At 32.1% G+C, this 17822-nt stretch overlaps 1 protein-coding gene across 4 annotated transcripts in view; it reads left to right on the top strand.

Moving 5' to 3' along the window:
- LOC145321669 (dual 3',5'-cyclic-AMP and -GMP phosphodiesterase 11-like) overlaps positions 1-17822 on the top strand; it is a 39866-nt gene that overhangs the window by 16142 nt on the left and 5902 nt on the right. For all 4 annotated transcript variants that reach the window (XM_080163190.1, XM_080163195.1, XM_080163202.1 and 1 more), the window contains exons 8-21: positions 254-389; positions 819-890; positions 1616-1734; positions 2209-2287; positions 2554-2623; positions 3306-3416; positions 4412-4488; positions 4958-5037; positions 8458-8539; positions 9094-9166; positions 9550-9669; positions 9916-10047; positions 14485-14543; positions 14808-14916. In XM_080163190.1, the coding sequence (XP_080019316.1) occupies positions 254-389; positions 819-890; positions 1616-1734; positions 2209-2287; positions 2554-2623; positions 3306-3416; positions 4412-4488; positions 4958-5037; positions 8458-8539; positions 9094-9166; positions 9550-9669; positions 9916-10047; positions 14485-14543; positions 14808-14916 (1319 nt within the window). The remainder of the gene's footprint in view (positions 1-253; positions 390-818; positions 891-1615; positions 1735-2208; positions 2288-2553; positions 2624-3305; positions 3417-4411; positions 4489-4957; positions 5038-8457; positions 8540-9093; positions 9167-9549; positions 9670-9915; positions 10048-14484; positions 14544-14807; positions 14917-17822) is intronic.

Below are 17822 nucleotides of genomic sequence, written 5' to 3' on the forward strand. Positions count from 1 at the left end.
CACACACACACACACTTTACAAAAAAGGGATAAGACATTCCAATGATGATACACAAAATTACCCCTAGTGTAGATGACAATTAGTGGTTAAAGCGTTTGGACACTCAACTTAAGAAACCAACTAAGCAAATTTATTGAAAGTCCCCAAAGGTGTTAAGCCATCGAACAAGAAAACTTTATTATTAAACTTGGGGGACTAGTGAAATAAACAGTCCATTGTCCCCTCCCTCCCTAATAAAAATATTATTTCTAGACCTGGACGTGTCCTCGCTGTGCCAACAGATCTCGGAGACCATCCTGCAGTTTGTGGAGGGTGCTGAGGCGTGCACCATTGCTGTTCCAGTTGATGGGCTCAAGAGGAAACACAGGGTTGAGACTATTAATATCAAGTAAGGTTATTTATAATATAAAGATTGTAAATAAACAAAACAAACATTAACAAACATTAACAAACATAGAGTAAAATCATTGCCAATATTAGATAAACTTAATTTTGTTCAGATGTCTCCACACAAATTTAATATTAATCTGTCTTAAATTGATTGAAACTGGTCCTACAACACTATCCCTATACGTCATAAGAATCGCCAGTTGCTACGCTTTTAAGATGATATCTAATTGTTGCATAATTCCTAATTAAAGTTGAGAAATAGTTAAGTTAGTTTATGACTACTTAATAATTTTTCAACATAATAATTTGAGGCTTATGTTGATAAAATAACAGAACTAAGGTTCATTTGTGATATATGAATTACCAACCATCTAAAATAAATTAACTTTTTTTTTTTTAACTGTAATGCTAATAAATATATGTTTAGGGGGAGAGAATATGGAGAAAATGAAATAATTCCTGTTGTCAATGTTCTAGAACTTGATAACTCAATAATAAGGTAATATTTAGCTATCGCATCGTATTATAGATAACTTTTCGCGGATATTAAAATGAGAAATTTTAAGTTTAACACCAGATTTGATAGCCCGAAGGGCCGTAGGACTGAATTGACAAAACATTAATTATATAATTTATATTTTGATATTCTTTGAAAATTGTCTGTAATACGATGCAAAGCATTTGTTTTCAGTTTTGCTGAGAACCGGTTCTAATCCAGCAGATATTAATAGGTTTCGAAGCAACGCTGGAAAATTTATTTATCTTTAAAAAAAAACAAGGACAGTTATGTCTTCAAGTAAAGCAGCAACAACAAGTAAAAAAAGTGTAATATTAAGAAAAGGATGTTAAATAACTGTGCATTAAACAATTTAAGAACTGAAACAAAATTTTAAAATTAATTTCAGTTACTATATAATAAGTTTCTTTCCTTCTTTCGCCCTTAGACTGTGTCACATTGGAAAGGTTAAAAAGTTTAGTGTTTATTCTTTGTCAGAAGCGTGACACTAATAATTAGATGAATAATGCATACAATTACTAAATATACAGAAACAGTATGTTTCAATAATGTTTTAGGATCCAGATATTAAGGCCTCGCTATTTAAGTATTTGTGGTTATCCGATGAACCAATTTGACCTTACTTTCTAAGGAATATACCTTCTTGTTTGAGGGTGTCATGTACAAATAAAGCACATTAAGTTATTATAACAATAGTGAATTTTTAGTGAGTTGAGTAATGGTCAGCTGGTATCACTGCCACTCCACGATGAAAGAATCCAGAAACTTGGACTGACAGCTGTACCTGGAGGATACTGTCTCATTCCTTTCAGAGACATTGATAAAGGTAGACAATTCATTTTGCACATGAAGGTTTCGAGTTTAATTATTTTCCGCGGGATAAAAACGGTCATGAAGACTGATTAGTGATAATCCTTTTTTATTTCTGCATAATGTTTACCGTTTTGTTTAACTAAAATTTAGCTTACTTTTGCTGATTTACAAAATTGTCCTTCTATTAAATTTTTATTTCTTTTGTCTAAATAAATGAGTATATTGAATAAAGTAGTTTTCAAGGACAAGATTTGTTTTTTCTGAAGAAATAGTAATATTGACTTTGGGCTAAATCATATAAAATTTTACACAATTGGGAGTTATGGTTTCCATAGCCTCACATAGATATAAATGAATATATAAGACGAAGACCTAGAAAATTCTAACTTTTATAGTTTCCTAGGATAGACTAAGAATTTTTTTAGGATTTGGCTTTGATTTAGCTATTATCCTTTCTTAATCATAAATTGTATTTTTGTTTGTATAGAGTTGCAAGGATTCGCAGCTGTGGCTGGTATCTGCAAAGCTGATCTTATCTCTAACTCTGTTCTCTCTGACTTCTGCAGGTGGGTAAACTTAGCTGTATGACTTTCAAATATTCGAGGACCTTAGGGGATAAGGCAATAGATGATAAATTGATATACATTCAGAAAAAAAGGAATTACATCCAATAAATGTGGCTTTAAATAAATTGGTTTAAAAACTATAAACTCACACAATTCAAACAGAACAAAATCGCTGTTTAGGTATCAGAGTCCTTAATGGTATTAATCCATTGTTGAAATAATAAATAAAACTGAAATACTGTTTTGTTAATGCACACTATTTTTAGGATATGTGGGCTAGCCCTGCTGAATGCCACCAGGTACAATGCTGCCAGGTTGGAGGTCACCAGATCCCAGGTAGAAAAAATAAATTTTTGTTTTGTGATTTTTATCTTACACAAGGAGTATGATTTATAGAATATTAAGATGGTAGAAGTTTTAAATAAAGGCAATAAATGCAGAGAAAACTATGAACTATGAAAAGAATATCCTTTCAGACCTACAAGAAGACCGCAATTTTATAAAACAGCAAAAAATCAAAAAGAACTTCAATATGTGTATGTAGTAAATTTAGAATTTATAGATAATCAATCCCCTAATTGGAACAATAAGAAAATGGCGTAGGACCAATCCGAACATACTATTGGCTAAAAAGTTTTGGTACTGAAGATCTGTTATTTTTTAATTGCATACATATGATAAGTAAGAAATAAATAATAGAATTGAACCTAGTAATAGTGACTAACTTTTTATCTTTGTGACGTAACCAAAATCGAAGGATGAGAGGGGAGGTGGGAAAAGAAACCCCTAAAAAAGAGATGGATTTTTGTTACGTCACAAAGATAAAAAGTTAGACACTATTACTAGGTTCATAGAGTTTCTTATGAGCTTTGCTTAGGAAAATTTAATAGTCTAACAATTAATCGCTCTTATTATTGGATTAAATTATATGTAACTTAATTTTGACTACTAGAAATTCCTTTTTTGTGTCTAAAATACCATATAGGTTAATAAATCTGTTGCAAATTATTTTTTTTAGGTATTCCTTGATCTGGCCAAGATAATCTTTGACGAGGAGTCCTCCATTGAGTTCACTGTGCTCAAGATTCTTGTCAACCTTATCAACTTGATTGAGTGTGAACGTGCTCAGGTATTGCAAATGTCGGTGCTTTCCCTCGAAGTGTTTTGCGAACTCAGACCCCCCCCCCCCCACGAATCCTTAAGATTGAAACAAAGGGAAAGAGTATTTTGTTTTCTGACTACCCTTTATCCCATATAACCTATCCTAAGGTAGCAAACTAACACACGAAAACAAACCCTACCCCCTCCCCCTTTCTATTTTTGATTAATTAAGAAATAAATAGTGTAGTGGGGACGTGTTTCTGTGCTCTGCATGTACTTCAAGAAAAACATCTTTTATTTTATTTATAAGTGTCAAAAGCTTTACTGTACATTGACCTGTCTTTCTGTCATGAATCTTTGAAACTATAGAAATATGACGAAGACCAAAATACATATTTTTTGCACCACTTTTGACGTCATATTCTCCATTTTTTTATGGGTTTTCTTTCCCACTTCTCCTCTCATCTTCCTCATTATATGACACAAAAGTTATGTATTTTGGTCTTCGTCTAAAAATATGATAAAGATACATATATGAACTTTATTGTACTTGTTTGTGCTACCTACATTTTTGCTGAATTTTTCTGAATCATCAAAATGTTTGCTTTGTTTATTTTAGGTTTATTTACTAAATATTGTTTTTATCAATAGATATTGTGTATTACAACTTTGTATTAATACTAAATAGTATAATATGTTTTCATACTTTTATATCATTCTTAAATATAAAGACCTAAAACCTTTAAAGTTCTGTTGCTCTGTTAAATGGTCGACACTAATAAACTGCAAATGCCTTGACCAAAAAATAGCACAACTCTTTACCATGCACACAAAATTAGGACTTCCAGACAACGGTCATACAATCAAAGGTTTGCTTATCTATAATAGTTGGAATTTAATTGTCTTTGGACCTACCACATATAAAGAATTGTTCCAATATGTATTAATCAGGTATAATTCTTATGTGAATAAATAGAGAATTTTTTCAATGATTAGTAACATTCATTTTTATTTTTGTTGCAGGTAATGTTATCCAGCAACGATGCGTCCACACACTTCCAGAAAGTATTTGACCTACAAGAATGTGATCTTTCGGAGCCAGGGATAATTACTAGAATATTATATTTTAAGCATCATTTTATTTTATATGAATTTGTATGAAAAGAAACATAGCCAAGAATTTAACTTTATCCACAATTTAAAGTAATAAGTTTTTTTACTTGTCAAATAAGATCTCGTTACCCACTGAACCGATTAAGTTCTCCTTTTAAGGAAAGTTTCTGGGATGGTTTGGTTACAGGCTAATTTATTTTTAAATTTTTGTCTTAGGATTGTTTTAGGCTATTTTTCTCCCCCTCCCACATTTTTAAAAAGAAAAGAGGGAGCAGCCGCTAATACTTAAAAGGATCAGGATGTCTGACTGTGTGTAGTGGCGAATCTCGCTATATGGATCTCCTTTATAGTGAAGCTTCTTATTAGTAAATATTTATAACTATTTTGGTAAAGTCTAAGTGACATCTAGATAAATTTATTTTTAAATCGAAAATATTTATTCAAGTATTTGTTAAAAGGATTTACCGAGAGGCGGGCTCCATATGAAAACAGGTTTCCAATCAACAGCGCCATTGCCGGCATAGTTGCTGGAACAGGTAGCTCTTTTTTTTATTCAATTCAAGGATAGCTTTCTGGTAGACAAGTCAATTTTCCCATTTTTCAAAAGTATTTGATTTTGAAGCTCTGTTTATTGCCTAAACAAAAGGAGATACATTTTAAAACTTTTAGCCAAAGTATCATGGTGTCTTATCATATTAGAATATTCCATTATTCTAATATGAGGCCTTTCGGGATACTTCGGCCAAAGGTTTTTTAGTTTTTTAGTTTTTCCTTTTTTAATATGCAATATAAAGAACTTCTTTGATTTTGTGTCAAACGTTATTTGCCTGTATAAGAAATCATCCAATAAAGAACTGTTTTTATTCTTCAATACAATACAGGGTGTCTCTCTTTTTGTACCTACTGAACGGATGTGGCTCTCTTTTACAGTGAAGCTTCAATTAGGTCCCATTAAAGTTTCGAACTAAGTTTGGAGAAATTGACCTCCACTTATCCGAGATAAATCATCCTTATTTAATATTGGTGTTAATATAAGTCGAATATTTGAGTTTAAAATTTAAAAAAAATTACTTTTCTTTGTGAAAGATATGTTTTTTAGATTACAAAAATTAATTTCCTTTATATAATAGAGAATTTTTTTTACAAATTATATAGAAATGTGTCTTTTTTAGAATCTGAAAAAAAACCTTCCAAAATCAAATAGGGCAACTTTGTAAAAATAATAAATTATATATTTTCATCAGAATAGTAAAAGTTTATGTTTGTTTAGTCCTAAACAAATATGAGTGTTTTGTTTAAAAAAGGAAATGTGGCTTATGTGTGAAAATAGAAAAAATTATGACAACATCCATAAGTAGCGAAGCCAATAATATATGACATAGAATATAAGCATATGAGAAACTTGATAAAATAAATCATGAAAAAATATTTAATTGTCTTTGAATGGAAACATGAAAATCTAGGAAACGATTTAAAACCTTAATCAAGATAAAGACTAAACTACATAACTTTTGTGTCACTTTTGAGAAAGACGATTCTATATGACGTCATATGACGGAAAAGAAAAAGGGAAGGGGGAAGAAAATCTCTTCAAAAGAGATGGGAGAAAAGGGAATCGTCTTCCTTAAAAGTGACACAAAAGATATGTAGTTTAGTCTTTCTCCCTAACCAATAAGCAATAAAAATCAAAATTCGTGGAAATATGTGGAATGTCGGACTGACGGACAGACAGACAAAGTAAATTATTGTGTGGCTTCGCTACTTAAAAATGAAGGTGTTATTACTCTACACTTAATATTCTTTACTTGTTAGCACAGCTGTGATAGATTCGTCCCATAACGTTAAAACTTAAAACGTTTTATTTTTAAACGAGTAAAATTCAAAGGAATAATGTTACATACAGCATCTGTATATGTTTTTTTTTTATCTTTTTATTATATTTATCATCTTTGTCAATAATTTTAAAAACAATTGTAAAGAGCTACTTTAGCATTTATTTAAGGTTACAGCATCTTTAAAAAAATTAATATTATAAGAATTTTTTTTCTAGTCTTTATGTAGAGAATTACTTAATTTACTGTTTTCCTGAATATAAAAAAGGTGTGGAAAAGACATATTTGTATTTTATTTATTTTGATTATTCTAGGGAGTAAAGGGATACAATAATGAACATTAACAAGATATTTGACACAACCCAATCTTTCCCGATTTTGTATAATTTTTTGAGGAACACGACTCCAGTGACGTCATATTTTTCTTTCCCGAAAAAGGGAAGGGGGGAAGAAAAAAAGAGATGGGAGAAAAGGGGGTTTTCCCCCATCTCTTTTGAAGAGATTTTCTTCCCCCCTTCCCTTTTTCGGGAAAGAAAAATATTACGTCACTGGAGTCGTGTTCCTCAAAAAATTATACAAAATCGGGAAAAATTGGGTTGTGTCGATATTTCATTTATTGATTTAGCTCTAAGAATTTCAAATGATATTGAGTTAAATCTTATTAAGTATCTTAAGTAACCCTTGGAGTTTAAAGTTTACAAATAACTAGGGAAGCCATAAATCCTAGCCTAGCCTAGGACATACTATAGAATTTTGCCAATTATGATTTAGTAAAAGTGGCGTCCATTCAGGTTTTAATAAAGGATTGATTATTTCTAGGATCTTACACGAAATTACCATGTAATAAAATGTAATAATCCATCCTTTACCCCATCCATTTCCCTCCTACTGGTTAAACGACCTGACTATTAAATGACAGTGGAAATAACAACCTAAATTGAAGACTTTTTTTTTCTACATATGCACTGTATAGATATCCACGTATATTCTACATCCATTTTGTTCTTATAGTATTGTAATATCTAAAATTTGATTTCTAAAAAATTTGTTTGGGAATTATTCTCTGCCTTTGTAACTGTAAATAGTAGCATTTTCACATCAACGTTTCGATTCGAACAAAAGTCTTAAAAGACAGCAAAAAAGTTGTATTGCCCCCCCCCCCCAAAAAAAAAAAAATAAGAAATGGAAAACATGATCTTTATACATTTTCCTATTCCTACAAGCCTGCTATTCTGACATTAAAAGAAGTGCGCATATTTTTATTCTATTTTGTTAAAGTGATGAAATTATTGTTTTCCTATCCTTTATATATTCTCCAGGGAGGGAGGGGACATTGGTCTATCTATTAAACTAATCTCCAAAGTTTTATAATAACATTTTCTTATTAGTTGGCTCAAAAACATTGGCAACTTTTATCAAATTTTGATTTTATGTTTCAATTAGTTTAGTGTCCTTAGGTTTCGACCTCCATTTGTAATCTATAGAAGGGGTATTTTGTGTAATATCAATGGGGATGTATATCAATTGATCGGCCATTATCTTATCCCTTCAGATCCATATACATTCTCTATATTTTGTATTATATATATTTTGTCGAGTAGGTGTTTGTATTCTAAATCTAGAATTGTTGAAAGCTTACAAAGTTTTCTTACAATCAAATTGTGCTATTTTTACACCCACTTTTTGGATAATACATCAATAGAGAAGAGTTTTATAGTGAATATATAAAAAAATAACATCATATTGGCCTACCAAAGGTCGATTAAAATATATACTGGCCTGCTGTTGGTAATTTAGTCTGTGTATTGGCCTATCATTGGACATTTGTATTATATGCCGACATTTTTTTACAGGCACTATAAACAGCTTCATAAATAGATTGTGTTAAACAAAAACATTGTTTTTCATTACTAACATTAAACCTTAATGGCAAACGGTTGAGGATTTATTTTTAGGTGTTTTCAAAGTGTTGTGGATTACACTAATCCTTTTATCAATGTTAGGTTTGGTAAAATACAAATTTTCAATTTAATAAATTTCATGAATGTGTATTACTAAGCATTTTTTTCACTGTTAAAATTTATAGCTGTTTTGAAATTTGTTTACTTCAACTTTTTTTAAAAGGCGAAACAGTTTGTATTGATGACGTGACACAAGACCCAAGATTTGATCTGCATTTAAATGGGGACTCTGATTTAGTTTACAGGTAATTATTTAATTTGGTAGATTATTATACCGAGAGTTAAATCATGTGTCTGTTTGACCAGAAAGGAAGGGGACAGACAGGAGACTGTTTGTTATGTTAGTCCCCAAAGTGTTATTATAACGTTTTCTTACTCGTTGGTCTAATAGTCTTGGGGACTTTTAATGAATTTTGCTTAGTTGGTTTATTTAGTTGAGTGTCAACGTTTCAACCACTTTTTGTAAAATACAGAAGAGGTAATTTAAAATTTTGTGTATTATCATTGGGGATATACATCAATTTATTGTCCAAAGTCACTTTTTTTTTGTCCCAACTATTTGGTTGAAATAAACATATATAATGTTATTTCAAATAGTCGTGAAGCTATTTTGAAAACTGCAAAATTTTCAGAAATAAACAATAGGAAAGGTAAAAAATGAAAAAGAGGAGATTATTCAAATACTAACTTTAGTAACAAAAATCGGAATAACCCAGCGTTACTGGCATACAGACCAATGAAACTATAGAGCAGCTTTGATACTAAAAATAAAATTTAACCTTTTTTGAATCTGTTTTAGGTCTCTGCTGTGTATGCCAATCATTGACAGTGAGAAAAATATTCTTGGTGTTGTCCTACTCATCAATAAAAAGGTGATTAGATGATACTATTTTATAATTAGTAACAGGATGTCTATATTTCTGTCTGTAGCTCGAAATTTCATCAATCGCTGTTACGATATGGTTCTCCTTTACAGTGAAGCTTTTTTTAAAGTCCTAGAAAAGTTTATAACTATTTTGTGGGAGGGTTTATCCACCCTTCCTAGAGGAATCGCCCCTAGCAAAAAAAATACTCACACTGAATAATTATTTTATTTTTTTCCTTTTCAAACTAAAATTGAAAGTTGTAGATCGACTTATCACCCTCCCCTTCCCTCATGTGACCCTAGAGGCTTCTAGGGGCGTACATGATTATATAAGAAAAGTAAAATATGAAAGAAATCAATCAATTTTGTTATTTTTATTTTATTGTTTAGAGTGGTTGTTTCTCCGCCAATGACGAACAGTTTGTTGAAGCATTTGGAATATTTTGCGGCATCGCGCTCAGAAATGTTTCTCAGTACGAAGTTGCAATTGAGGCGCAGGCTAGAGCTCAGGTAGGAAATAGTTCGCGGCATTCTGCTTAGAAATTAAAATAGGAAGATATAAGTTTTCGTATTCGTTGTCTTTAATAATATGTTTGTTAAATCTTGATTAGGTGCTACAAAATGTCAATGTGTCTAACCTTTCCGTCAATAGTTTTAATCTAAAAACATTGTAATTGGAATAGTACATCAATTAATCTTCTATAGCCTTATCCCTTAAAATCCCTGATTGTATAACATATTTTGTGTTGTCTTTAGATTGCCATGGAGATAATGTCGTACCACGCCGACTCAGACCCCAGGGAAGCTGAACACTTGGCCAAACTATCTGTCCCTTCCGCCCTGTCACTCAACATACAGTCTCTTCATTTCAGCAACATTCATCTGGAGGTAATATGGAATAAAAATAATAAAACCTATATTTATATTAAAAATGTATGTATCAAACCCAGTAAAAGTGTCGGACTGATTATGACGTAAAAAAAATAATTAGCCAATGAGAGGCCACTATAAATTTTACCATTGGTCAATAATGGCCTCTCATTGGCTAATTTTTTTTTTACGTCATAATCAGTCCGACACTATTACTGGGTTCGTATGTATCTTAATGGCCAAAGTAAGTTGTATGCTGGCTACATATTAGTGTGAAGAGTCTTACCTAAAAAAATCTATCTGAAAGCTTCGATTTACCCCATAGTGTTATGTACTGACAGACGGACGGACTGGTAAGTTATAGATCAACAGTAAAGTTATTCTCATCCTGTGAAATGTATTTAATACTAAAATGGAAATATTTATTTTTATTATCTACGTTTAATCATGAAATTTTCAACGGTTCTTGAATTACGACTGGTATATACCCCTCCCCTCATCCATGTGTATTTTGATAATTTGTTATTCAAATCACAAGGACTCTAGCTTCTTATAAAAGCGGGAAGTTTGTAAATATTTTACTCAACACACTAAATCATTACAATTTTCATGAGAAATACGCATTTTATAAGGCACACAAAACGCTCTAATTTTCGTTCTATTTAACGTAATTTTGTAATTTTTTTTGCTGGTTATTTCATTTTACATATACTTTTATCATTTTATCAAAAAAAAATTTATCTTTTTTCATCATTTTTTGGAGAAATTAATGCTTAAACTAAGGGTATCTTTAAACGCAAAATTGACGCACTTAGAATAAAAAATGCGTATTGAGTACAAAGGGGGGATAATTTCAAGTCATGCATGTTCCAAAGATATCTTTTTTTCCATAAAATTTTAATGTTTAGTCCACCGGAGATTACCCTGAAAATCATATATCAATTTAGGAAGGTAATTTTTGTAGAATAGTTACTGAATTTACAACTTTATGTACACTAAAAGTATAGTTAAGATCAAAGGCGTGCAAAAGATTGGTGTAGGGGTTGTTTACACCACCCTTGTAAAATCAAGGGGGATGGATACACCTCCCTAGGTGTCCACCCATGTCCACCCTCTTGACAAGAGCCTACACCCTCAGATACACCCCTCTATAAATTCCAAGGGGGTGTAAAGGAAATAAATTTACACCCCTTAAAATAAAGAGTGGGGGGGGGGGGGGAGGTGTTTAAGGCGGGTGTTTAAAATTAAGCCACTGATTTAGATAATTCTATGCTATCTATTTTTAGATAAATTAATCATTAATTTCCAGACTTAACTAAAAAAAATCTTGCAATATTCTGTACAACTGTACTGTACAAATTTTTATCAGTAAATAAAAGTGATTGACACAAGAAGGAGCTCTCATACATATGTAATTAAACCACAGTTAATACCTCTAAAGATCTTGATTGATATATATTTATAACTTTTAATATTGTTTACAATAGTGATTAAAGTTAATGTTGGGGAGGGAGATATTTCCCAATCCTCTTTTTAAAGTTTGTAAAAATGTATTACTTATGTAATGAAGTTTTGGTGACATACTTAAATAAACTATCCTTGATTTTGGTTAAAGGGAGCTGTTAAAAGTTGTAAAAGTCAAAAAATTTAGGTGGTTATAAATTAATGGAATATAACCTGATATTATTATCATTTATGTACAAAAAGATTATAGATACAGTATTACACTTTTTTTCATAAGTAAATTGGATAATTTTTTTTATTTTTTATTGCAACACAAGGTTATTTGTTTATCTCCAGGTTCAAGATTCAACATTATTATTAGTTAAATCTAATTTTCTATTGAAACAAGCATTCAACAATTTTTACAGTATTATCGATTTTAATATGAATTATTAAATATGTATTATTAACCCTTAACAGTCGGGCCCCTTGCCGCACCTTAATCGGTTGGTGATGGGGTGGGCGTTCAACGCTCCCCCTCTATTATCTCAGTTCCTATTAGACCTAGAGGGCTAAATCTTTTTTGTGCAAGTCCCCTGTTTGATAATAAATTTCCGACCTTTTATAAGTCAAAGTCAATTTTTGCTTAGTTCACCTTTTTATTTACCAACCTTTTTTACTTAAAAATTTTAAACGGCTGTAATTTTCTTATTTTTGAAGCTAGAAGAACAATTTTTTTACAGAAAATGTTTATCTTTAAGTAAATTTTATATTAGAAATATCAAATATAAATTTCAGCGGCCGCAGCAGGCGGTCAGCAGGGAAAACGGCTGCGGATCTCTATGAAATTTAGATATGTTATGTTGACATAAAAGAAAATCTTACGTTTAAAAGGGGGACGTAACTGAAGCTTTTTTGATGCTGGGGGGGGGGGGGGGGTTCTCCGGAACCACTTGATGAACCATGCAAATTTTTTGGACTTAAGCTTTTAGGGGTATGAACATCTTATGGTTTCAAAGTCAACCCCCTACCCCCATCCCCTAGCCCCCTGGGGCTCAAAACCCCCCTAAAAATGAACATAACCTTAATTTTCTCAGAAACCATTTGACCAATAGGGATGATTTCTTAAACTTAAGCTTTTATGGTTATAAACTAACTTCTAGTTTAGAAGTCACCCCCCTGCCGCCTACTCCTAGCCCTCCGGGGCTCAAAAAAACCCTAAAAATGAACCTAACCTTAATTTTCTCAGAAACCATTTGACCAATAGAGATGAATTCTTAAACTTAAGCCTTTATGGTTATAAACTAGCTTTTGGTATAGAAGTCACCCCCCTGCTGCTAACCCCTAGTCCTCCGGGGATCAAAAAAAACCATAAAAATGAACCTAACCTTTATTTTCAAGGGGGTGACTTATAATCTAGGAGTTAGTTTATAATCATAAAAGCTTAAGTTTAAGAAATCATCCCTATTGGTGAAATGGTGTCTGAGAAAAATAAGGTTAGGTTCATTTATAGGATTTTTTAAAGCCCCGGAGGGCTAGGGGTTGGTTGCAGGGGGGTGACTTCTAAACTAGAAGTTAGTTTATAAGCATAAAAGCTTAAGTTTAAAAAATCATCCCTATTGGTCAAATGGTTTCTGAGAAAATTAAGGTTAGGTTCATTTTTAGGTGGGTTTTGAGCCCCGGGGGGCTTGGGGGTGGGGGTAGGGGGGTTGACTTTGAAACCATAATATGTTCATACCCCTAAAAGCTTAAGTCCAAAAATTTGAACGGTTCATCAAGTGGTTCTGGAGAAAACCCCCCCCCCCCCAGCATCAAAAAAGCTTCAGTTATGTCCCCCTTTTATGTCTCTAAGTCAAAATCAGATGGGTAAGAGGTAAGATTTTAATTGCAATGAACATGATTAATGTTAAAATGCACACTGTATTGTAACTATTGGTGAACTTTAATGATGTCATGCTTATGAAGCCCTAAATAAGATTTCACAAAATCTATTTATCTAACAACTGCAAAATATCCTTAACCTTAAATATCTCAAGGGGACTTGCACAAAATTTTTTAGCTTACTAGCTCTAATAAGAACTGAGATAATAGGGGGGGGGGACGCCCCCCCCCCCCCCGACTGATTAAGGTGCGGTAAGGGGCCCGACCGTAAGGGGTTAATTAAGTAAATCAGTCTGTTAGACCAATGGTAGAAACTCAGCAGATAGACGAGACAGACAGACAGGCAAGAAGAATGATCAAATTACAGTTTGACCATAATAGACAATTCATTAAATAAAATCCAATAGAGAACCTGTGAATGATCAGACAGATGGAGGGATAGACAGACAGACGGACAGACAGACAGTTTTTGAGGCATTAACAAATTAGAATTAGGCTATGCTAGATGATTCATTGAAATCCGAAAAAGAGGCAGTTAGACAGATAGACAGACAAGTGGTGGGACAGACAGACAAAAAAACAGACAGACAGAGGGACAGACAGACAAAGGGGTATTGCCTAAAAACAGTTTGGCTGCTATATGAATCATTAAAACCCACCATAAAAAGAAATTTACATTAGTTTCATTATTTCGATACTCAACGCCCCCCCCCCCCCCCAACTCAAAGGGGTTTATTATTTCTTAAAACCAATAAGTGACTTCTCAGCATAATAAAATTGAAAATACTTTTTATTTCATCAATTTATCTTAAATAGAACGAAAGTTATAATCATTTTATTGTCTACAAGAAAAATGCTTTGAGTAAAAATCAACCTAATTGTCAGTAAAAACGTCATATTTATGCATATTTACACAGTAAATAAATTTTAAAATTGTATTCTATTGTAATGAATAACTTAAGGGGGTTGTATGAATTATAAAAAACCTAAAAAAACCCTAATTTGGTTAAATTAGTCCACGTAAAGATTGATTTAGTACAGTACGTATGAATAAGTTGTCAATTTCCTGCCAGAGTCCTTGTGAAATAGATCAAAATGTAATTTTTCTTAATTTTTTTCTTCATTTTTAAGGAGAATGATATGTTACGAGCCTGCCTGAGAATGTTCTATGAATTAGATTTGGTTGACAGGTAATTCTTTTGTTTTAAAATAAAGTCTGCATCCCTAACCCTTAGACGCGTTTCTTATGATAAGAGCCTAAAACTCCTAACATCTCAAGTTTAGAGCATAAAATCATCACTTGACCTACGTGAAGTTTCCCTGTAATACGAAACTCAATCGTTTAGTGATAAGCAATACGCTTCTATACACACACACACCTGCTCAGACAGACAGACATACAGACACTAAGTTACTTTTATATATAGACTTTTAAATGGACATACATTTGCTAGATTTGGCTTGGATCATGCAGTGTTGTGTCGTTGGTTGTTGACAGTCAAGAAGAATTATAGAGCAGAAGTACTTTATCACAATTGGGACCATGCTTTCAATGTTGCTCAGGTTCATACTTTTTCTTTGGAAAATGAAGCTATATAAATAGGGCTTTTATGTCAGTGATCTTATTGATCAAGAACTTTTATTATTTTTTTTTGAATGAATGAAAAAAATTAGTGAAAATGTTATATGCCAAGCTACTCTATATTTGTACAGAAAAGTTCTAAGGAAAATTATTTCAATGGACAGGTTTTGTTCATTTTAGAATCATTAAAATTTTTGAAAATAGTCCCTTTCGCAACATCGACCCATAAGGGGCGATTCGTCGTATTTTTAAAATGGCTTTTTATAGGTAATTTTAGGTTAGGTTAGGTTATATTGGGTTAGGTGATTGCCCAACAGGGTTAGGTAATTGGCCCCGCAGGGTTAGAGCCTCCGCGGGTAGAAATAGGAGAAAAGCTGCTGTGAAAATTACGAAGCATCGCCCCATAAGGTGCGATATTACGAAAGGGACTATACCCAAATTTTTTTAATGAGTTACTTTAAAAGAATGGCTGTGTTTTAATTTAAATTAGTAAGCAAAAAGATTATACTTTATTCCCTATCTTAGACGTTGTCATCCTTGTTTATCAAAAGAGAAATCCTTTTTAGTATTAATTTCTAGAGAAATCATTCTTCAATTTCTTAGCAAAACCACACGTCATAATAAATAATCAAGAGCTATTAAACAGAAATAATATAGTAATTATTTTTATTGTTATTTAATACCTATATTTGAGACAACTTTTACTACAGAGAAACTCCCAATTTTGAACAACTACAAAATCCCTGCCCCTCTCGGAGAGCCTCGAACCCGCAACATACGGATAAGGAAACCAACGTTCTATAAATGAGCTACGGAGGAGACCAATTGTCATATGTGAAAATAGACAATGTACACAAAAATTTAATTCTTATGGTATACTTTAAAATTTCACATGTTTCCATATCGGTTGTCTTGGCTCAGGGGTAGAGATGGGGGTTCAGTTTTGAATCGGTTCAAGTCGGAAGGTTGTCAGTTCGAAACTACCCAAACACTAAATATTATTTTCACTCTCTGAGATATTAAGTAATATTTGGTAAAAGTTAAAAATATTTACATTTACATTGTATTAACAGTCACTTAAAATATCAAAAAGCTATTTTTTAAAATTTGTTTTTGGTAAGACTTGAACTTGCATCCAAGGTAGACAAGGAAATGAACAGAAAAAGATAATTATTGCCAAGATTTGAACACATGATCATTGTGATCATTGGCTAGCACCTTGCTCACTACCCCACAAGAGAACATTATTATTAATAAAATTATTAAGGATAGGATACAGAGAGAGAGACAAAGAAATAATAAACTGAAAAAATTAATCATGATGAACATCACCTGGATTTGAACACACTATCATCACATCTGAGATATAGGACTCTGACCACTATACCATAAATGATACTGTTTTAACCCAAAATCAATAATCAACAAAGAGAGAGAGAGAGAGAGAGAAAGGAGAAAGGAGAGAGAGAGAGAGAGAGAGAGAGAGAGAGAGAGAGAGAGAGAGAGAGAGAGAGAGAGAGAGAGAGAGAGAGAGAGAGAGGAGAGAGAGAGAGAGAGAGAGAGAAAGAGAGAAAATGGAATTCATACATCATAGGTTGCGTAATTTTTCAATCATTATTAATTATTGGTTAGTTTTAATTTGAATAATTTTTCTCAAACAGTAAAGGACTGCTATAAATTAACCCCTAATATTTCAATAGAATTTATTTTGATTGGAAGGTTTTTTTGAAGAAATATATTTTAAAAATGGTGAAGTTATTAACCAATCAATTTGTTTGCAGATGTCTATAATTGTAGTCTTTGCCTTTTCCAAGATTGAATGTGACTTTTCAAAATCAGTTTTATTTTTTATTTATTTTATCATTATTTACAATTTCATACGAAAATGATTTTTGTTCTTTGACTGTGGAGATTTGAACACGCGACCTACAGACAAAGTAAAATCTAAAAGAAAAATTCAATTGACACGCTACCACTAAGCTACGTCGGTACTAATATTTTCAGAGAAAATAGACATATTTAATCCAAAGTAGTACAATTTTTGTGAAGATTTCCGCGGATTTAATAATGTACAGAAATAAGATTAAAAAAGATATTTTTAGCACCGATATGAACAAAAACTGGATAGAGTATGATCCCAAATTATTTATCATTATGGCTGATATCCGATTCTTATCCACCTGAAATTAATCGGGTTCAAAGCAATACTAGAAAAAAAGAACTCAATTAAAATAATATTAAAACATAGTAGACAATATTTTATTTTTATAGTAATTGTTTAGAGATAGACCAATTTTAGCAATAACATTTGGTGGTGCTAATAGCCCTGTGGTAAATTCAATTATTTTTTGGGGGGAGTTGTTATTTTTTTGGGTTGGGTGGAGGGGGGAGGGGGTTCAATTAACCTCTATTTTTATTTTAAGTTTTTAATTTTGGGGTGGATTTTTTTTTCTAAAGTGATTTTTTTGGAGTGTGACGATACCCTCCCCCAAAATAGTTTTAAACCTTCCCAGGACCCATAAGAAACTACCCTGTATGGGAGCACCATATCGGTTTAGTGGTTACCGAGATCCTTTGGTACAAACAGATAGACAAACAAATGGACATCATGTTACTTACTGATATAAGAATAGGACAGATTTTCTGTGTAATAATTAGGTTCTATTAGCTCTTTGGTACATTGACTACTTAAAACCATCTATCATCTAGGTTCGAAATCCTAAATTGTTTTTTGAAGGGAGGGTGATTTTTGTTATTTTTTGGTGGGAAAAGAGAGGGGGGGTCAAGCAACCACCAGTTATAATTTTGGTTTTTAAAAAAAATTCAAAACCTCAGTTCAGTAGTTATCAAATTCTTAATCTACAATCAAAATAACCATTCATACTTA

Source organism: Acartia tonsa, chromosome 1 (genome assembly GCF_053477335.1).
Source record: "Acartia tonsa isolate MP-2025a chromosome 1, ASM5347733v1, whole genome shotgun sequence".
NCBI lineage: Eukaryota > Metazoa > Arthropoda > Copepoda > Calanoida > Acartiidae > Acartia > Acartia tonsa.